A 22422-nucleotide genomic window follows, 5' to 3' on the forward strand; every position below is an offset into this window, starting at 1 on the left:
ACTTAAAAACTGTGGCAAGAAAAATCATAAAATGGAGGCAAAAGTCCCTTAACAACTGTCTCCCTTAGCGACAGACATTTCGTCGTCAGTTGAGGACTACCTGTGTTGTTTTTCTGTGATACACACACACACACACTCTGACACACAGAGATACGTACAAACACACACAGACACACACACAGGGCACCTTTTTTCATGTATGGTGGACATGTAGAGAAGCACAGGTGTACTGGCGTATGGTCTGGGATTGGGCAATAGAAATGACTAGGCAAAACATTTAATACAAACCGGAGACATTACTATTAGGAATACTAGAGAAAAATGTAAATAAAGAGGACACATATTTAATTATCCATGTGGTCACAGCAGCAAGGATACTATTTGCTCAAAAGTAGAAAGCAATGGAAGTGCCGAGTGGGGAAGCACTAATAAAGAAAATTATGTATTGCGCAGAACTAGACAGGATAACTAAAAGATTAAAAAATCAGGAAGAAACAGAATTTTATCGAATATGGAATAAATTTTATAGATGGAGAGAAAAAAAACGGAGGTCGCAGTAAAGAGATACACTGAGATAGAGACTAGAAATGTATAGTTGTATATTGTCTCTAATTATACTAAAAACGCGAATCCCAGGTATATTCATGTTGAGAGAAGTAGTCGAACACCGGGATAAATAAAAACAACGGTTTAATAAACTAACAACTGTTAGTTATACCTATATAGTTGTGTATAGGTATATTATATGTAATTAATGTACAATATGGACTGAGATGTCAGTCAAAGACGATTTACCATGTTCAACGTTTTCAATCCTTTTTTCTTCTTTGTACTTAATAAAAAATTAAAAATAAATAAATAAATTCACATTGATCTTGTTTCCCGTTTCTCTTTTATTTCTGTGAACATCTTTAAGAACAATCATCGTTTTGGACAAGGGCCAGGGGTTTCGTGACACGATCACAGATGCCCTTTTTCTACTCACTTCTTGCCTGAAAGGTCTCCCTCTTTGTGTGTCTATGTGTGTGTCTTTATGTTCTTGTATATTCCTTATTTTGTCTTTTTCCCTTGCAAGATGCTTGCAGATAATGTTAGGCTTCTGATCTCCCTCTCCCCGTTTTAGCATCTCGCTGGCTCCAAGGGGGGAGGCAGGAACCCACTCAGGATAAAGCAAAGGGCCAGATCCACTCAAAATAAATCCATACCAAGGACCAGACCCCCCCCATAAAACCAAGTCTCTGGACCCCATTTTATTGTAGTCTACCCCCCCAAAAAACAAATCTCTTTGTTCTTGGGAATAAATGGATCTCCTTTCTCAACAATATGTCTGGATTTCATTTTTTATTGCGCCATCCCGGCTCGTGGACCCCCCCCTCCCCAAATTATTCTTCTTACAATAACTTCCACCCGGATTTGAAAGAATAGCCCAAGTTAAAACTTATCTCTCGTTAAATAAAATCGGAACGGGAGCTGCAGCTAAAGCCCGTGGAAGGAAAGTTAAGAACAGATTTAACTGAAAAACCACCCTTCCTTCATTGGCACTGATTTTTATTTTTTTTTTAGCATTGAAATGCCCCCCCCCCCCGGGACTTGCTTTCAACTCCATGCAGCATTTAATTTCGCTCAGCCACCCCCCCTTCGAGTTGCTTTTTTTGCAGAAATCAAAAAACATTCTTGAGAAATAAATTCCTCTCACAGCGCAAAGTACAGTGTATCACAACTGTAGATATTTTGTTGATTACTGTCATGGTTCTGGCATTCAGTCTGCTGAGGCAGTGAGTCTTTTCAAAAGGCCAGCTGCCTTTGCTGGGGTTACGGTGATCCTGATTTATTTTCATTTCAAAAGGCTTGGTTATATCTCTTTTTGTCCAAAGTATAAGAGCGGGTACTACAAAATCCATTTTCTCCTTGTCTTAGTCCTGCAGATCATCATAAATAGAGTCAAGATCACGTGAAGTATGAGTCCTGCTTTACAAAGCCTTAGTAAGGCCACATTTGGAATCCTGCATCCACTTTTGGTCACCACAATATAAAAAAGACGTTGAGACTCTGGAAAGAGTGCAGAGAAGAGCAACAAAGATGATCAGGGGACTGGAGGCTAAAACATACGAAGAACAATTGCAAGAATTGGGTAGGTCTAGTCTGGTGAAAACAAGGTGTAGAGGATTTCATGACAGCCGTGTTCCAATATTTGAGGGGCTGCCCCAAAGAAGAGGGAGTCAAACTATTTTCCAAAGCACCAAAAGGCAAGTTGAGAAAGAATGGATGGAAATTAACCAAGGAGAAAAGCAACCTAGAACCAAGGAGAATTTTCGTAATGGTGAGAACAATCAACTAATGGAACGGTTTGCCTTCAGAAGTTGTGGGCGCCCCATCAAAACACAGAAACACACAAAAACCACTGAACACAACAAGAACTCAACCAACAAAAAATCCAACTACAATCAAACTACACCACACAACAACAAAACAAGTCAACAACGAACACACTCACCACACACAAACAACACTGATAGCTCAACTAAACACCTACCACAGAAAAAACACTCACTCACAACAAACAAAAAAACGACTCACCACTAAACTCACCTCTACTTAAACTCCACTGCCCACAAACTCAGAACTGTCAAAACCACCACACCAACATCAACTGATCAGCTCAAATAACTCACCCTAACTCACACAAAAAAAAAAAGTCAACAAAAAAACGTTCCACAAACCACCACACCCCCCCCAAAACCCAACACCCAAAAAAAACCACCAACCATCCAAAACAAACACAAACCCCCTGGAGGCTTTCAAGAAGAGATTGGACGGCCATGTGTCTGAAATGGTATGGGGGGTCTCCTGCTTGAGCAGGGGGTTGGACTAGATGACCTCCAAGGTCCCTTCCAACTTTGTTATTCTATGCTTCTAGGCTAGCAAAACACGGTGCTGGGCATGTCCCTTTCTCCGTAAATTCCTGAATCGGGGAAATTCTTAGGAATTTGGAGTGCCAAACGCAATCCAAGTAATTTCCCAGATGACAAAGCCAGCTGCCATAAATAAAACGAGTGTGTCACTGGAAAGCTTGAAAAATCCTGGAACCCAGCTACAACGTTGAGAGAAAAAAAAATATCTTTTTTTTTTTTTTAGCAAAAAGGAAGAGTCCACATCATCTCTACCCTTGTAGGCTTCTCAAAGTCTAGGAGTTTGTGGTGTTGCTCGGCAAAGCCAAACCCATGGGGTTCCCTATCGAGTTCGCAAACGCCATAATTGCGTTTGAGCCAGACCCTTTGTTGATGCTGATCACCTCCCCGCTGGCTTGCTCAAGTTCCGTCTTCCGGAAGATGTTCTTCATGGTGGACTGGAAGTTGTTGGTGACAAAGCAGTAGACGATGGGATCCATGCAACTGTTGAGGCTGCTTAAGGTGACGGTCACGTGGTAGACCACCAAGCTGAGGTTGTAGGACATGGCTGGGTTGATGGCAATGGCCAGCTGGCGCACGTGGAAGGGGGTGAAGCAGATCATGAAGATGATCAGGACCGTGATGAGGAGCTGCACGGCTCTCATCCGCCTCTCCCGGCTCTGGTGCATGAGCGTGGGCTTGGAAAGGGCGCACATGATCCTGGTGGTGAAGAAAGTGAGGATGATCAGAGGGAAGAAGTACTCGCAGACCATCAAGGGCAAAATCTGCGCAATGCAGCAGTAGGAGAACTTCACGGCCAGGGTGAGGATGGAGAAGGTGATCACGGTGGCGAAGGTCCAGATGAAAGCACAGATCCCTTTGGCGTAGTCGGGGTTCCTCCACCTGCGCGAAGCTTCCACCTGGACAATCGCCAGGTACCGGTCAATGCAGATGCACGTGAGGAAGAGAATGCTACAGTACATGTTGACAAAATAGGTGAAAATGTGGACGAGCGCACAGGTGTGGCAGTCCTTGGCAACGTAGTGCACAATGATCCGGATAGGTAAAGAGAAGCCCACCAGCAGATCGGTGATGATCAGATTGATGGTGTAGATGACCGAGGTGGTTTTCGTTTTCGTGCGGAAGCAGAAGACGTAGAGAGCTACAGAGTTCAACACCACGCCCATCAGGAAGATGATGGTATTGATCACCACCAGGACTATCCACAAGGTATGAAATCTGTCCGAGAGTTCTCCATCCAGGTGGACAAATTTGTTAAACATATTGCTGTAGTTGGAGGACACCGTAGAGTTGTTGGAAGGCTCCATGGTCAACGCCGCTAATGGTACCTACAAGACAACAAACAAAGATGCAGGTTCACGGTCGATTTTTATACTGCTCAATAGTCTGTGGAGATTCTCGGTCATCCACATCATGGTTGTCCCAAAGATGACTTTTCACGAGACAACTGGACTTCCTTGTTTTTCTTTGAAGACGTTTCATTTCTCATCCAAGAAGCTTCTCCAGCTCTAACTGGATTGTGGGGAAATGGAAGGATTTATACTCCTTGCAGGCAGCTGGTCTATCTCCAGTCTACAACACAGTCCTTTCAACAATTCCAAGAGGGCTCCACACCCATTTGCACCACTCAGGTGACCCTGAGGACACAGGTAAACCTCCAAGTGGCCTCAAGGACTCTCTAAAAGAAGGCAAATGATCAGCTGTCTGCAAGGAGTATAAATCCTTCCATTCCTCACTATCCAATCAGAGCTGAAGAAGCTTCTTGGATGAGAAGTGAAATGTCTTCAAAGAGAAAAAAGAATGTCCAGTTGCCTCCCCAAAAGACACCTTTGGGACTGCTCAGTAGTGTAATCTTGAGGTCAAGTATAACTTTTAGGAAGGAAGTTTGGACCCAAAGCTTCCTGTCTCTACCCTTATTTGCAAATATCCCAACTGCTCCCGGATGAGAGAAAGATCCTATTGCTTTGCACACCCAAAGCATGGAATACAGATAGCACAACAGATTTGTAGCAAGCCATCATTTAACTAGGTTCCCAGTTCTTCCAGGATAGGTAGTCCTGTACTGAAGTAAACCGTTTGTTTAGAATGAAGTTACAACGGCTCTGAAAAAGTGACTTTTGACCGTTTTTCAATGGTTTTACAACTGTTGCAGCATCCCCATGGTCACGTGATCAAAATTCAGACACTTGGAAACTGACTTGTATTTATGACGGTTGCAGCATCTCGGGGTCATCTGATCACCGTTTGTTGACCCCTGACCAGTAAAGTCAACGGGGGAAACCAGATTCACTTAACAACAGTGTTCCTAACGTAACAATTGCAGTGATTCACATAACAACGGTGGCAGGAAAGGTCGCAAAATGGGTTGTGGGAAGAATCCAGAGAAAGAAATATTTTGGAAAATATTAAAAAGGCAGAATATTATATTTCCCCAAAGGATCTTAAAGATAGAAACCAACCTCGTCCCCAAGTCTCTCTGCTCCAAACAGAAACCGGGTCTGCAGAAATGCAGATGTAATAATCCTGTCAGAAAGATTGGAGTCAGGAAGCTGGGATTAGAAAGACAAGGATCCCTGGAATCAACAATCCTTCATACCAAAAAATCCAACAGTCATCAGCCACAGCCCCAGGGAAGCAGGATATGTCCTTTGGGACATAATAGGATTAACCCACCACCATCAGAATACCAGAATAGCAGACCCAGATCAAAATTCATGCCACAGGAACAACTCCAAATAAAAGCCCAAGAAGGTATAAAAACCTACCACTCCCTACTATATGTGGTCAGTTTTTTCTTAGAGCCGTGTTTCTGTCTGGCTCTGCTCTTCGATAAACTGCAACCTTCTTTCTAAAGCAGTCTCCATTTTGTTTATTCCCGGCTTGGACTGGACCCTGGTGAAGATTTTTCTTTCGACAGGGGCAACATTCACGCAACAACCGTCTTGCTGAACCACAGAAATTTTGGGCTTAATTGTGCTCTTAATTCGAGGACTTCCTGTAAATCTTCTTAATCAACAAACCAATAAATTTTAAAGTTCCGCTTGTCTGCATTTTATAGCAGAACAACTAATCTTAACTCTTCTTTTAAACAAGGCTCAAGTGATTTACGAAAGGTGTTAAAAAGTAAAAAAAAAAAAAACCTTTTAAAAGAAAATCACAGGAGAACTTTTTGACCTTGGGTGGGTGTAACGTATTGCCTAATATGGATTTGCGACATTTTTTCCCCTGCAGCCAACTTGTAGTAAAAAAACAGTTTTCCAAGCTGCTGCCAAAGCCTTGCTAAACCATTATTTGGCAGCAGGGGAGGAGAAAACCCCGGGAGACTGAACGGGAAAAGGGTGAGAATGGCTGCTTTTGTGCCTTGGGATTAACCGGGTTAATGCATTAATCCATTAACCTGGTTAATGCGTTAATCCATTTCCTAGGCTCGTGGACAGCTTTCAACACAAATTTGACAAACAGCTGGATTTGCACAACACCCAAAGCTGGAAAACTCCCCAGCCAAGGTTAGATGAATTGAATTTACTATGTAGGGTAAAGGCAGTTGTAGAAACACATCATCAGAACAAAAGGTTGACGTTAGAGAAGAGTTTTCACTTTCAATAATATAATTCCAATAAACATTTAGCCTGGCAGTTTCGGCTTTCTACATCTCTCGTGTCTCGAAACAAATCAAACCTCGCTGGTATTTATTAGTCCTGCCCTGCTCTTAATAGCTGGATCTAATCCCGTGGTCTAGTCCTGCCTTAATTTTCCAACAGCTCTGTGTTTAAATGTTCCTCCGGGTAATTTGTCACATTATTTATACACAAAGGGTTAAACATTTTCTTGGCAAGTTTTTGCTCAGCTGGGGCAGAGATTGGCCAAATATGGTATTTTGCTTTTGGGGAACGCGTGAAGCTGTGATCTTCGGTGTCCAGGAGCAACAGAAAGATCTGGCAGCCATCAAGATTGAAAGGGAATATTGCTGAGGAGATATTTAGAGATACGACGGTTCTAGAAACCTATTCTTCACTTCAGTTGTATTCTCAACAACAAGACCTGACATCCGGGGACACCCCCCCCCCAAAAAAAGATTTTACATCACTCTTGATCAGTGATCCCAAACGGTTTTATCCCACTCTGGATTTGGAGAATCAAGGATTATTCTCCTGGATTAGCTAAGCTTATTTCGGACATATTTTTCTTACCGTATATGCCGGCGTATAAGGCGACTTCCGCAAGCGCTAAAATCGGCGCCAAAGACGGGGGTCGTCTTATACGCCCAGTCGTCTTATATGCCGGAAATACTGGTAGTTTCCGGCATATAAGACGACGTTCTAGGAATGTGGCTCGGCGACAAAGACGGGGGTCGTCTTATATGCCGGGTCACCTTGTACATCGGCATATACGGTAGGTCCAACTGAACGACGTGAATCATTCATGAAAACAAACCAACAATACAATACTGCACAATACAGGCAGTCCTTCACTTACAACAGTTCACTTAGTGACCGTTGAAAGTTACAAAGGCACTGAAAAAAGCAACTTATGACCGTTTTTCACACTTATGACCGTTGCAGCCATCCCCGTGGTCACGTGATCAAAATTCCAACGCTTGGCGACTGACTCATATTTATGACGGTTGCAGGGTTCCCCGGGGTCGTGTGATCCCCTTTGGCGACCTTCTGACAAGCAAACATCCAAGGGGAAGCCGGATTCACTTAACGACCGGGTTACTAACTTACCCATTGCAGTGATTCACTTAACAACCGAGGCAAGGAAGATCGCAAAAACGAGGCAAAACCTCACTTAACAAAAGTCTCCCTTAACCATGGAAATTGTGGGCTGAGCTGTGGTTGTTAAAATGAGGACCACCTGTATATCAAACAACAACCCCAGAAAGGGCTTGTTGTGATTAAGACCACCAAGGAAATGAAGAAATCCGGGAAGTTCAAAAGCGTACAAAAAATTATTGTAAGCTTAAGTTCTCTACAAGAATCTGAGCTACTCACGGTCATGGGAAATTAGAGTGAGTTAAGAACAGAAGGAATTCAAGGTGGTCTGGCCTTTGATCTCTTGTGGGCACACAGGGACTCATGACTGGTGACGCATTTGACCCGTCCCTCCAGGGTCATCTCCTGCAGACCAATCCTAGAACTTGGAGATCAATCTCTGCCCACTGCTTAATTGATCAGGAAAAACAGAAAGGAACAGAACAGAACAGAACAGAACAGAATAGAATAGAATAGAATAACAGAGTTGGAAGGGACCTTGGAGGTCATCTAGTCCAACCCCCTGCTCAGGCAGGAAACCTTATACCCTTTCAGACAAATGGCTGTCCAGTCTCTTCTTAAAAACTTCCAGTGTTGGAGCATTCACAACTTCTGGAGGCAGGTTGTTCCACCGATTAATTGTTCTACTGTCAATTTCTCCTTAGTTCTAGGTTGCTTCTCTCCTTGCTTAGTTTCCATCCATTACTTCTTGTCCTGCCTTCAGGGGCCTTGGAAAATAGCTTGACTCCCTCTTCTTTGGGGCAATCCCTGAGATACTGGAACACTGCTATCATGTCGCCCCTAGCCCGTCTTTTCATTAAACTAGACATGCCCAATTCCAGCAGCCTTTCTTTATATTTTTTGGCTCCAGAACCAAGAGATGTTCTTTCTGGCTCCAAGACTATCTGGACAGAACTGAATCCAGACAATAGGTCTAGCATTGACTTGAGAAGACTCAGTGATGGAGATCCATTGTTTCTCATCCTTCTCTCTGGTAATTGGTGAATAATATGACCCCCTCCTCTTCTTTGTGGCAGCCCCTCAGATACTGGAAGACTTCTATCATGTCTCCCCTATTTCTTCTTTTCCTTAGACTAGCCAAACCCAAGTCCTGCAGCCGTTCTTTGTATGTTTTAGTCTCCAGGCCTTGGATCATCTTAGTTGCTCTTCTCTGAATTTTTTTCCAAACTCTCAACATCTTTTTTTGTGATATGGTGATCAAAATTGGCTGCAGTATTCCAGGTGTGGCCTCACTAGCGTTTTATAAAGCGGTACTAATATTTTGCGTGATCTTCATTCTATGCCTTGGACTCATAGCGTCCCTACAAACAGAAGTCCTATTAAGAGAGATACAAAAAAATCACCTTCGTTTAAGTTGCTCAAGATTCCTAGCGCTTTGCTCCAAATTTCTTGGAAGAAAGTTGATCCTGGATTGATTTATGGCAGCTTCTGGCTTATATCACCAAGTGGTTGAAGCTCTCACGTTGTCAAGTGGTGCTCCTCAGCTTTCGTAGGCGATTTGCATGTGTAATTTCCCCTGCTTTGTCCACGCCGTTACCTTCCCTCACAACATAACAATCTGAAGAGCTTTTTTGAAGCAAAGCTTCTGAGGTGACTTAAGTAAATTTGGCTCCAGTATTTATCTGAGTGCACACTACAAAACTTATAAATACATTTTATTAGGGAGACTCAGACGGCTGGGTGGTTCAAGTCGTCTTGTAAGGTGCTTGTAAATCCTTTACAGCTTCCACAGTATTTATAATGAAAACTGATTTAAATTAAAAAATTCAATTCTTGGCAGAAGGCACTCAAGATATGTGTCCAGCATGATGATAATGATGGTGATGATAATGTTAACTATTCAGTCACGTCTGGCTCTTAGAGTCTTTGAGTCAGATCTCTCTGCATCTTCCAATCTTGAGCTATTTTTTTGATGGGTCCCTCAGCTTCTTCTCAATGAAGTTTTTATTTATATAAAATCTTTACATTGTAGTTCGGCATCCAACCGGCCTCAATCAATCAATCAATCAATCAATCAGAATAGAGCTGTAAGGGACCTTGGAGGTCTTCTAGTCCAGCCCCCTGCTCAAGCAGGAGATTCAATACCAGGGGTAGGCAACCTTGGCTCTCTTATGATTCGTGGACTTCAACTCCCAGAATTCCTGAGCCAGCATGGCTCAGCTTGGAAACCTCTCCCTTTCCCCTCAGCATGGCTGGCTCAGGAATTCTGGGAGTTGAAGTCCACGGGTCACAAAAGAGCCAAGGTTGCCTACCCCTGGCCTAGGCCTAGGCCACTTTATGACTCGTGGACTTCAACTCCCAGAATTCCTGAGCCAGAAAGGCTCAGCTTGGAAACCTCTCCCTTTCCCCTCAGCATGGCTGGCTCAGGAATTCTGGGAGTTGATGTCCACGAGTCATAAAAGAGCCAAGGTTGCCAACCCCTGTCCTATACCATTTCAGACAAGTGGCTGTCCAGTCTCTTCTTAAAAACCTCTAGTGATGGAGCACCCATAACTTCTGGAGGCAAGATGTTCCACTGGTTAATTGTCCTCATGGTAAGGAAGTTTCTCCTTATTTCTAAATTGGTTCTCTGCTTGATTGGTTTCCATCCATTGTTTCTTGTCTTGCCTTCAGATGCTTTGGAGAATAAGTTGACCCCCTCTTCTTTGTGGCAGCCCCCCAAATGCTGGAATACTGCTATGATGTCACTCCTAGTCCTTCTTTTCTCTAGGTTGGCCATACCAGGAGATCGATGGTCAATTGAAACATCTGATGTATTATGAGGGCTTGTGAGGAGAACATCTTAGGGCCACATGATCAATCACTGACCACTGCTGATGCTGCTGAGATCAGATAGACATTCAGGGGTGAAATTTTGCATTTGTTAGTAGGACTAACCTACATAACTCATTCCAATTCCAGGCTGGGATAGGTAGGCCATCCCTTTGTGAAATATTTCATGCTGGGAAGACAGCAATAGCTATAGACTTATATACTGCTTCATGGTGCTTTACGACTCTCTTTAAGCAGGTTTACAGAGTCAGCCTGTTGCCCCCAACCATCTGGGTCCTCATTTTACCAACCTCGGAAGGATGGAAGGTTGAGTCAACCTTCAGCCGGTCAGGATCGAACTGCTGGCTGTGGGCAGAGTTAGCTTGCAATACTGCATTCTGACCATTGCGCCACCACAGCTCTGCAATCCAATATAGTTGGATTGAATGACATTTCCCATGAAAACAATCATATACTTCCAGGTGATACCAACAGTGATAAATGCAGAAACCTTTCCAAGCTGGCCTGTCCTGACACCTGATATTCAGTGCAAGGGTCTGTGCCACTACGCCTTATATGCACAGTGGAGACATATCTATCTCTATCTCTATCTCTATCTATCATCTATGTTATCTATCTGTCTATCTATTATCTATCTATCTATCTATCTATCTATCTATCTATCTATCTATCTATCTATCTATCTATCATCTATTTATATCTATCTGTCTATTATCTATCTATCTGTCTATCTGTCTATCTATCTATCTATCTATCATCTATCTGTTATCTATCTATCTATCTATCTATCTATCTATCTATCTATCTATCTATCCTCTATATTTATATCTATCTATCTATCTATCTATCTATCTATCTATCTATCTATCTATCTATCTATCTATCTATCTATCTATCTATCTATCCTCTATCTATTTATATCTATCTATCTATCTATCTATCTGTTATCTATCTATCTATCTATCTATCTATCTATCTATCTATCTATCTATCTATCTATCTATCTATCTATCTATCCTCTATTTATATCTATCTATCTATCTATCTATCTATCTATCTATCTATCTATCTATCTATCTATCTATCTACCTACCTATTATCTATCTATCTATCTATCTATCTATCTATCTATCTATCTATCTATATCAGTGTTTCTCAACCTTGACAATTTTAAGGCACGTGGAATTGCTGGCTGTGGAATTCTGGGAGTTGAAGTCCACATGCCTTAAAATTGTCAAGGTTGAGAAACACTGATCTCTCTCTCTCTCTCTCTCTCTCTCTCTCTCTCTCTCTCTCTCTCTCTCTCTCTCATGATTTTGGAAAGTTATAAACAGATTAGAAATCCAGATAGATTTGAAATAAATCAATAAAATTTTCAAACTGATGGTGGGAATCCTTCCCATGGGAAAATCCTGCTGTTTGGACTTTTTGACAGAAAATATGATAAGTTGGGAATTTGAATTGGACACTAGAGGGAGCCAGAGCAACTGTAAATATTACAATTATAGGAGAAGCCACCAACTCTAGCCCCCCCCTTCTTCCTGACAAATGCATACAGTATTTTAAATTCCGACAAAACATTTTCCACGCTTCCTGTTCTGCGCAACAACATTAAACTGGGCGTACAGCATGTAAAAGCAGCTTTTGGCTCAGCCTTTAAGGAGATCCAGAATCCCAGCTGGAGAAAAAAACAAAAAAGCCACAAAAATGCCACTTGACACCTTCCAGGAAATAAAAGGCATTCCGTCGAAAGGCGCTTTGTTGACACATGGATTGTAAACATCCTCTCGTCAGGCTAAGCTCTGGACAGCCGTAATAGTTACATGAAATGTTGAAGTGCCTAATAAGGGCGAAACGACACCAGGCAAGATTTACGATCCCAAACACAGATGCGCAAATTAAAATAAGATTTTGGAGAGCTAGAAGTGGTGCGCAAAAAAAAAAGAAAAAAGGCAGCAAAATGATCAAGGATTTCTTGCAAAGAAAATTTGCTACGGTCCCGCAAGCAAAGAGATGCGCAAATGGAGAGGAAAAAAAACAACTTGAAAAATGTTTTGAAATGCATACGAGGAGTAGTGGTAATACGTGCAGTCCTCAACGTACGAGCCCCAAATTTTTTGCTGCTAAGCGGGGCAGTTGTTAAGGCGAATTTTGCCCCATTTTACGACCTTTCCTGCCACCGTTGTTAAGTGAATCACTGCATTTGTTAACTTAGGAACAGGTTGTTAAATGAAATTGGCTTTTCCCCATTGACCTTGCTTGTCAGAAGGTCATAAAAGGAGATTGCGTGACTCTGGGACACTGTGGCTGTCATAAGTGTGAGTCAATTGCCAAGGGACCCTGGGGAGGCTGCAACAGTCATTAAGTGTGAAAAACGGTCATAAGCCACTTTTTTTCAGTGCCGTTGCAACTTTGAACGGTCACTAAACAAACTGTGGGTTACTTGTAAAGGGAACCCGGAAGTCCTCAAGTTGCTGCGTGGGACAGGACAAGGTCTGTGCATATTGGGTTGTCCCTTCAGGCTCAGTTAAGGAAGGACATTCTCCCATTATATTGCTCTTTTTAAAATTGCATTCAGTCATGCAATTCTTGGAGACGCTCTGAATAAGTCCCTGCAGCTGTCTTGGCAAGGTTTTTCAAGTAGTTTGCCATTGTCTCCTTCCTGGAGCTGAGACAAAGTCCACACACACCTAAGGCAGGACTAGAACTCATGACTGGCCCAGCTGACTTTCATGCCTAAGGCGGGACTAGAACTCACAGTCTTTGTGTGATTGGCCCAAAGTCACCCAGCCGGTTTTCATGCCTAAGGCGGGACTAAAACTCAGACTCTCCTTGTGATTGGCCCAAAGCCACCCAGCCGGCTTTCATGCCTAAGGCGGGATTAAAACTCAGACTCTCCTTGTGATTGGCCCAAAATCACCCAGTGGCTTTCATGCCTAAGGCGGGACTAGAACTCACAGTCTCCTCGTGATTGGCCCAAAGTCACCCAGTCAGTTTTCATGCCTAAGGCGGGACTAGAACTCACAGTCTCCTCGTGATTGGCCCAAAGTCACCCAGCCAGTTTTCATGCCTAAGGCGGAACTAGAACTCACAGTCTCCTCGTGATTGGCCCAAAGTCACCCAGCCGGCTTTCATGCCTAAGGCAGAACTAGAACTCACAGTCTTCTCGTGATTGGCCCAAAGTCACCCAGCTGGCTTTTATACCTAGGGCGCGACTAGAACTCACAGTCTCCTGTTCCAAAGGTGCTTTTTCAAGAGGCAATTGGATTTCCTTTGTTTTTCCTTGAAGCTGTTTCACTTCTCATCCAATATGACATTGTCCTTTCAGCAGTTCCAGAAAGATTCCACGTCCATTTGCACTATTCAGATGACCCTGAGAGCACAGATATACCTCCAAGTGGCCTCAATGGTCCTCAGAAAGAGTGCTAATAACCAGAAGACTGCAAAGAATATAAACTGTTCCATCCTCCCCCTCCTTCAGTCAGAACTGAAGGAGCTTCTTGGATGAGAAGCGAAACGTCTTCAAGAAAAAAACAAAGTCCAGTTGCCTCTTGAAAAAAGCATCTTTGGGAGAAGCATGACCTGGATGACGGAGAAGCTCCATAGACAGTCTGAATCTCCTGCTTTCTAGTTTGATGCCTTAACCATGACACCAAACTGGCTTTCATTGCACCCTTTTGTGGGAAGAATCCAGAGAAAGAAATCTTTTGGGGAATATTAAAGAGGCAGAATATAGTTCCCCAAAGGAGTAATGGAAAAGATCTTAAAAAAAAAAAAAAGACAGAAACCAGCCCCCAGAAATCAGCCCAGCCCCTAGGTCACAGGTCAGCAACCTGCGGCTCTGGAGCCGCATGCGGCTCTTTGAGCCTTCCCCTGTGGCTCCCAGCCTCCTCTGCCGTTGCAGAGAGAGACAGAGACAGAGAGGCAATTGCGCTTCCCCTGCTTCTCTCTCTCTCTCTCTCATCTCTCTCTTCGCATCTCTCTCTCTCTCTCTCTCTCTCTCTCTCTCTCTCTCTCTCTCTCTCTGTGTGTGTGTGTGTATGTGTAAAACAGAGTGCACTCACAGTGTTCTCCGAGGAGCTGAAAAGCTTACTGGGCGGAGCTCCTCCCTTTGCTGCGTCTCTGCAGGAAGCAGGAAGGGCAGGAGAGAGCTAGCTAGCCCAGCTATGCTGACTCAGGAATTCTGGGAGTTGAAGTCCATGAGTCATAAAAGAAACGAGGTTGCTTACCCGTGAGCTTGTGGGACAACAGCTTGAAGCTTGCCAGGTGAGCAGCAGATAGGACAGGGGGGGAGAGAGAGAAAGAGAGAGAGAGAGGGAGGGGGAGAGAGAGAGAGAGAGAGAGAGAGGAAAGAGAGAGAGAGAGAAAGAGAGTGGGGGAAGAGGAGTGGCAGACCAAGGGTAGATAGAGAGGGAGGGAGGGAGGGAGGGAGGGAGAGAGACACAGAGAGAGAGACCCTTTTGACATCTAAAATGAAAATAACACTGCATATATCCTTTTTTTACCTGTGTGTGTATGTAATTTTATTCTCTTAAAGCATTCTCTTGGTGATCATTGTTTTAATAGTATGGATATTCCCAAGAATGATATTTTTACTTTTATTTTTAATGTGTGTGTGTGTGTGTGTGTATACATATATATATATATACACACACACCCCTATAATAAAGGTAAAAAAGGATATATGCAGTGTTATCTTCATTTTAGATATCAAAAGGGTTTTGCGGCTCCCCGTGTTTTGTTTTTGGTGGGAAACGGGTCCAAGTGGCTCTTTGAGTGTTTTGGGTTGCCTACCCCTGCCCTAGGTAGAAGCCAGCTTTTAGAAATGCAAATTCAATAATCCTTTCAGAAAGATTGGAGCTTTCCAGCTAGAAACTGAAGAAATTAGGAAGACAACGACACCTAAAATCTACATACCCCCACCCAAATTCTAAAGACAGGAGACATAATAGGATTAACCCACCAATGCCAAAAGGTCCAAGTACATGATACAGGAAATACAAAGCCTCAAACAGGAACAGGAAACAACCTCAAGAGCCCCAGAGGGTATAAAAACCCACTCCCTACATGTGCTCTGACTCTTTTCTTCCAGAGCCATCTTTCTGTCTGGCGCTCCTCTTCAACAAACTGCACCCTTCTTTCTAAAGCAGTCTCCATGTCATTTATTCCAGGCTTGGACTAGACCCTGGTGAAGATTTTTCTTTCAACACTTTCAAAGCCACTAATGACACCAACTGTCCTTTCAAGTCAAGCTACAGGGGAAAAAAAAAGATTTCCACACATTCGGAGGCTCCAGATAAATCTTCAGATAAATTCACCCCCACGAGATGAAACGCTGACTTTGCTAGAGAAGAAGTCAAACATCCAGCTGCTTTTTCCATGTTCCTGCTCTTTTACACACCTTTATCAGGGAAAAAGTAGAATAATAACTTTTAATGTAGAATGTCGTAAATGTTTTGAGTCTTACCCAGTATTGCTGAGGGCCAGAAACAGAGGGCATTTTTAATACAAAGCACCTGGAAAGTAACAAAGTATGAATCCTCATATCTTTTATGCCCAGCAAACTTTAGGAAAAAATATAATTGGAGACAAGATTGTTAAACAGTCCTTTCCTTGGAACAGAATTTAAAATTATTAACATATTAAATCAAAGGGGTCTGAATCGGGTAAATTGCATAAAATCAACCAGTTCTATTAAGACCTGGAGGGTAGCCATGATAATTATAAATACTTTAAACTTCAATAGATATTGGGCCCATTATTCTAAAAATCCATCTCCATGATTCATGAGGACTACAGCCTTGCCAAGTCAAAATAAATCAGACTGTTTACTGTCCGTGCCATTACTCCTCAGCCATTTGGGGTTACAACCCGCTGGAGAACGCCAGTAAGGAGTTCTGGAGAAACATCAAGCAACAACTTTTCAAGAACGTAAATATACAGTAGGTAAAATAAGCCTGTAGGGTATAAATGATGTTAAATCTGTGCCACGTTGGGATAACAAAACCTTTCTCCAACAGGCAACAGGATAAACAATTTCACACACACACACACACACACACACACACACACACACACACACACACACACCCTCAAACAAATATCAAGGCCAAAAGAAAGAAAATTAATTTGATTAGCCCCCCCCTCCGAGTCAGCAAGATGGGAGATTTGCTCCTGACTCACCAAAACTCACATTTCTTTTTAAAGCGGAGAGCCATAAAACTATTTTTAATAACACATCTGGGATTTGCAACTCAAGTTTGTGACATTCACAGAGGAAGCGGCCTAATTTCTGTCTGGTGTTCGGTCCAGCCTTTTTCTACCTAGGCCAGCTGAGGCTTCTGGGAGCCCCAGGCTCAAACTCTCTGGAGGGCCCCAGGGTGGAAAAACATGCAGGAGCCGACGGAGCAGATGCCAATAAGTCCTTCGGGTCCCAGTTTTGCCCCATCTTCTATATAATGAACCTCCTTGACATCATTCAGGGCTTTACGGAAAAGGCAATATATTTCAGCATGTTGGTTGGGCTGCAACATTTTATAGCAGTTGTGGATCCAATTAGCTTCCTTCCTTCCTTCCTTCCTTCCTCCCTCCCTCCCTCCCTTCCTTCCTTCCTTCCTTCCTTCTTCACTCTCTCCCTCCCTCCTTCTCTCCCTCTTTTCTTCCTTCCTCCCTTCCTCCCTCCCTCTTTCCTTCCTTCCTTCTTTCATCCTTCCTTCCTTTCATCCTTCCTTCCTTCCTTTCTTGCTTCCTTTCCTCCCTCCCTCCCTCCTACCCTTCCTTCCTTCTTCACTCCTTCCATCCTTCCTTCCTTCCTTCATCCTTCCTTCCTTTCCTTCCTTCCTTTCCTTCCTTCCTTCTTTTCCTTCCTTCCTTCCTTCCTTCCTTCCTTCCTTCTTCACTCCCTCCCTCCCTCCCTCTTTCCTTCCTTCCTTCCTTTCCTCCCTCCCTCCCTCCCTCTTTCCTTCTTTCCTTTCCTTCCTCCCTCCCTTCTTCCCTCCCTCCTTCCTTCCTTGCTTCCTTTCCTCCCTCCCTCCCTTCCTTCTTCACTCCTTCCTTCCTTCCTTCATCCTTCCTTCCTTCCTTCCTTCCTTCCTTCCTTCCTTCCTTCCTTCCTTCCTTCCTTCCTTCCTTCCTTCCTTCCTTCCTTCCTTCCTTCCTTCCTTCCTTCCTTCCCTTTTCCCCTTGCCTACTTTTTGAAGCTAGACACTGAACAGAAGAAAAGACTGTCTACTTACCATTCAAGGCACCGTGAAATGAACAAACGCTGAAATCAAGGAGGAATAAAGCACCCTTAAATCTGAAACATCGGATTCCCAGCTCTCCGAACGGGAGCGAAAGCAGACAGCCAGGCATGCAATGGAGAGACCTGTTCCGTTTCCTTTTCTCCTCTTTAAGTGTAGCCCTGAGAGCAAAGTTAGGTGCTGGGTAGGGCACAGTCGCTGGGAACCAAATAATGCAAAAATAAATCAGACTCCAACTTCTCGTCTTTCTTCAGTTTTGTCAAATGCCTCTGCAAAAAGCCTTGGCCGAGCGCCCTGATTCGGCTGGAAAATTTATGAAGTGATAGAAAAGCTGCTGAATATTTAAGCCCGGCCATGTGCTTGCAATGATGGGTTTTTATCTGCAAATGTGTGCTCCTTTGCTTTTAAGCAGATCTACCCTCACTCGGTGAAAGATAAGAAAAAGGGCAAATAAACTTTAATTTAGAAGCAAAAGACAAAATGCACGAAAAGACTAGCCAACTCTGAAAAATACCCCAAGTTTCTAGCTATTCATCCTGTATGCCAAGAGAAGAATGACTTCATGGATCTGCTGGGAGAATGCTCTGTGACTTTTCTAGACTCTTGTTCTATAATAATAATATTAATAATAATAATAAAAAGTTGGAAGGGACCTTGGAGGTCATCTAGTCCAACCCGCGGCTCAGGCAGGAATCCCTATGCCATTTCAAACAAATGGCTGTCCAGTTTCTTCTTAAAGACTTCCAGTGTTGGACCATTCACCATTTCTGGAGGCAGGTTGTTCCACTGGTTAATTGTTCTCATGGTCAGGAAGTTTCTCCTTAGTTCTAGGTTGCTTCTCTCCTTGATTAGTTTCCATCTGTTGCTTCTTGTCCTGCCTTCAGGTGCTTTGGAGAATAGCTTTATATTAAAAACTTTTTAATAATAAAAAAAAGAGAGAATAGCTTGACTGCCTCTTCTTTGTGGCAGCCCCTGAGATATTGGAATACTGCTATCATGTCGCCCGCCCGTCTTTCTTTTCATTAAACTAGACATACCCAATTCCAGCAAGCATTCCTTGTAAGTTTTAGCCTCCAGTCTCCTAATCATCTTTGTTGCTCTTCTCTGCACTCTTTCTAGAGCGGTGTTTCTCAACCTTGGCAATTTTAAGGCATTTGGACTTCAACTCCCAGAATTCCACAGCCAGCAATGCTGGCTGTGGAATTCTGGGAGTTGAAGTCCACATGCCTTAAAATTGTCAAGGTTGAGAAACACTGTTCTAGAGTCTCAACAGGCTGAGGAATTCTGGGAGTTGAAGTCCACAAGTCATAAAAGGGCCAAGTTTGAAGACCCCTGCCTTACACTATCCCAGTCAAGTATTTGTCCAGTTTTTTTCTAAAAAATCTCATGATGGAGCATGCCCAACTCCAAAAGGCAAGCTATTCCATTGAGTAATTGCTCTCACTGTCAGAAAATTTCTCCTTACTGCTACATTGGATCTCCACCCATTACTCCTTGTCTTGCCCTCTGGTATTCTATAGAATAAGTCAACCCTCTATGACATCTCTTCAAGGCCTGGAAGACAGATACCACATCCACTAATCCTTCTCTTTGACAAGCCAGACATAGTTAGCTCCATCGATCAATCATCCTACGATTTAGCCTCCAGACTCTTTATCATCTTTACTGCTCTTCCCTGCACACTTTCTGGAGTCTTCACATGTTTTTTTTTTGTGTGTGTCTCATGGTTAGGCTAACCATGGCTAAATATGCCACAAGGAAACCAAGAACTTCTGGATGGAACTTCTGGACACTGCAACTTTCTGCTTAATGACTAATGGAGGTAGTGACAGATTTTATTTTTCTGGGCTCAGAGATCACCTCAGATAGGGACTGCAGCCAAGAAATTAAAAGACGCTTGTTCCTGGGGAGGAAAGCTATGGCAAATCTAGACAGCGTTCTAAAAAGCAGAGACATCACCCTGCCAACAAAAGTTCGTATAGTCCATGCCATGGTTTTCCCAGTTGCAATGTATGGCTGTGAAAGTTGGACCATAAGAAAGGCTGAGTGCAAAAGAATTGAGGCCTTTGAACTATGGTGCTGGAGAAGACTCCTGTGAGTCCCTTGGACTGCAAGGCGTTCAAACCGGTCAGTCCTAGAAGAGATCAACCCCGACTGCTCTTTAGAAGGCCAGATCCTGAAGTTGAAACTCAAGTACTCTGGCCGCCTAATGAGAAGGAAGGACTCACTGGAGAAGAGCCTAATGCTGGGAAAGATTGAGGGCAATAGAAGAAGGGAACGACAGAGAATGAGATGGCTGGATGGAGTCACTGAAGCAGTAGGTGTGAATTTAAATGGACTCCAGAAGATGGTAGAGGACAGGAAGACCTGGAGGAACGTTGTCCATGGGGCCGCGATGGGTCGGACACGACTTCGCAATTAACAACAACAACAAAGCAATCGGAATTGGTTCTAAATTCAAGGGGACTAGCTTGATCAAACAAAGCCAACCTTTGTTTGAAACCGTGTTTAGGATTTTGCGGCAGTCTTCGGCAGCAACAGCAGGAACCCACTGCGTATGTGTCTGTGTGCACGCATTTGTCAAAGTCTCCGTTATCAGGATGGGAAAGGAGAGACTGAGAAAATGCGTCCTCTTCTTGAGAATGTGAGATGGTTCCCATCGCTGGATCGTTCTCATTAACATGGATCAAAGTAACATGGCCACACTTAGAATCCTGCATCCAGTTTTGGTCACCACAATGTAAAAAAGATGTTGAGACTCTAGAAGGAGTGCAGAGAAGAGCAACAAAGATGATCAGGGGACTGGAGGCTAAAACGTACAAGGAACGGTTGCAGGAATTGCATTATGTCTAGTTTAATGAAGAGAAGGACGAGGGGGGACATGATAGCAGTGTTCCAATATCTCAGGGGCTGCCACAAAGAAGAGGCAGTCAAGCTATTCTCCAAAGTGTCTGAAGGCAGGACAAGAAGCAACAGATGGAAACTGATCAAGGAGGGAAGCAACCTAGAACTAAGGAGAAACTTCCTGACAGTTAGAACAATTAACCAGTGAAACAACCTGCCTCCAGAAATGGTGAATGGTCCAACACTGGAAGTCTTTAAGAAGAGACTGGACAGCCATTTGTCCAGAATGGTATAGGGTTTCTTGCCTGAGCAGAGGGTTGGACTAGATGACCACCAAGGTCCCTTCCAACTTTATTATTATTATTATAAAGACTGTCACTCAATCACTGTGGCCTGACAACCATTGTGTATAACTTAACATTACGTGGAACTAGTCAACAAAACATGATTAACCCACACTTACGTGATACATGGATGTGTCAGAGCACGCACAGTCTTATTGCACTGAGGTAACCCAGGAGTAAATACCATAAACAGTGGTTTGTAATTAAATGGTGGTTTATATTACACTACACCTACAAATATACACTAGAAATAAGATGCATACACGTGGTGAAACAGCAAATTCTAATATACAGCAGTTACAGCAGCCAAACGCATGAGAGAGAAAGACTCCAGCAAAAAAACTTCCCTTTTATACTCAGGCTCTTAAAGGGATACACACACCTGCTGAGTCATTCCTATACTGCATCATCCACATTACCTTACATCTTTACACAAGCTATTTAGCTTTTAAATCATTAAACCTTGACAGGATGCAACCTCGGTCTTGTATTCATTTAAATACTGAGTTGCAGCCATATACTTTGTGCTAAGGATGTGTTTATTGCCAGATGCATGAGTATCTGGTCTCATGAGTCACAGGAGAGGACAATCTTGGACAAGGGTGTCCAAACCTGGCAACTTTAAGACTTGTAGATGTCATGGTTCCGACAGATGAAATTTTTCAAAGAAGTTCGAGGCATTGTTTACCTTAAAGAATCTTTATTCAAGTTGCATGGCAGATGAAACTCTTCAAAGAACTTCAAGGCATTGTTTACCTTAAAGAATCTTTATTCAAGTTGCATGGCATCCACACGTAGGAAGCCGAAATCTCAATTCCCCTCCCCTGAGCACCTAATATCAAAGCACAATTCCCTCCTTCAATTAGCAATCATAAATCACATTCTCCAATTAGTTTGAATTGCAGGCTTTCCCTCCTGATCTCTAACCCCGCCAATTCTTATCATCTCTTATTTCAAGCTCTGAATTCACACAGGAGTACAATATTGTTATGTCTAACTAACTCCCACCACATTCCTCCACCTCCCACAGCACCATCTAATTCAGCGTTTCTCAACATTTGTGTGACGGTGACCCCCGCCACACAAACGCGCCGCGCATGCATGGCACCCCATGCGCGGCGCACATGCGCGGCGGCGCACATGCGCGGCGGCGCCCACATATGCAGTGCACATGCGCGGTGGCGCCCCATGCGCGGTGCGCATGCGCAGCGCTGCCCCCTGAGGGGGGGAAATGGTGGATCAAGTTGTTTGGCGACCCCCGTAAAATGGTCGTTCGACCCCAAATGGGGTCGCGACCCATAGGTTGAGAACCGCTGATCTAATTCTAAGAGTAAAGCATAAGAAAGAAAAAGGCTGCATCTCCATGTGTTGTCAAAGCAAGAACATCCAAGGTGAGCAGCGTTAATAGTAGACTTCAATGCCCAGATTTCCTCAGGCCAGCATGCCTGGCTGAGGAACTCTGGGAGTTGAAGTCCACATGTTTTCAAGTTGCCACGTTTGAAGACCCTTGGTCTTGGCTGAGCTCAAAAAGTGTTCA

At 43.5% G+C, this 22422-nt stretch overlaps 1 protein-coding gene across 2 annotated transcripts in view; it reads right to left on the bottom strand.

Moving 5' to 3' along the window:
* Positions 1–2856: 2856 nt before the first annotated feature.
* The window catches only part of LOC120318772 (G-protein coupled receptor 20-like), a 33258-nt gene continuing 13692 nt past the window's right edge, over positions 2857–22422 (bottom strand). The window contains exons 2-3 of one of the 2 annotated variants that reach the window (XM_039366830.1): positions 17692–17895; positions 2857–4237 (exon numbers count right to left, since the gene is read on the bottom strand). In XM_039366830.1, coding sequence (XP_039222764.1) covers positions 3185–4237; positions 17692–17694 — 1056 coding nt within the window. In that variant the 5' untranslated portion in view covers positions 17695–17895 and the 3' untranslated portion in view covers positions 2857–3184. The remainder of the gene's footprint in view (positions 4238–17691; positions 17896–22422) is intronic. The other variant, XM_039366831.1, reaches the window with a different exon arrangement.

This window comes from Crotalus tigris, unplaced genomic scaffold (genome assembly GCF_016545835.1).
Source record: "Crotalus tigris isolate CLP2741 ecotype Arizona unplaced genomic scaffold, ASM1654583v1 scf7180000020425.245734, whole genome shotgun sequence".
Lineage (NCBI taxonomy): Eukaryota > Metazoa > Chordata > Lepidosauria > Squamata > Viperidae > Crotalus > Crotalus tigris.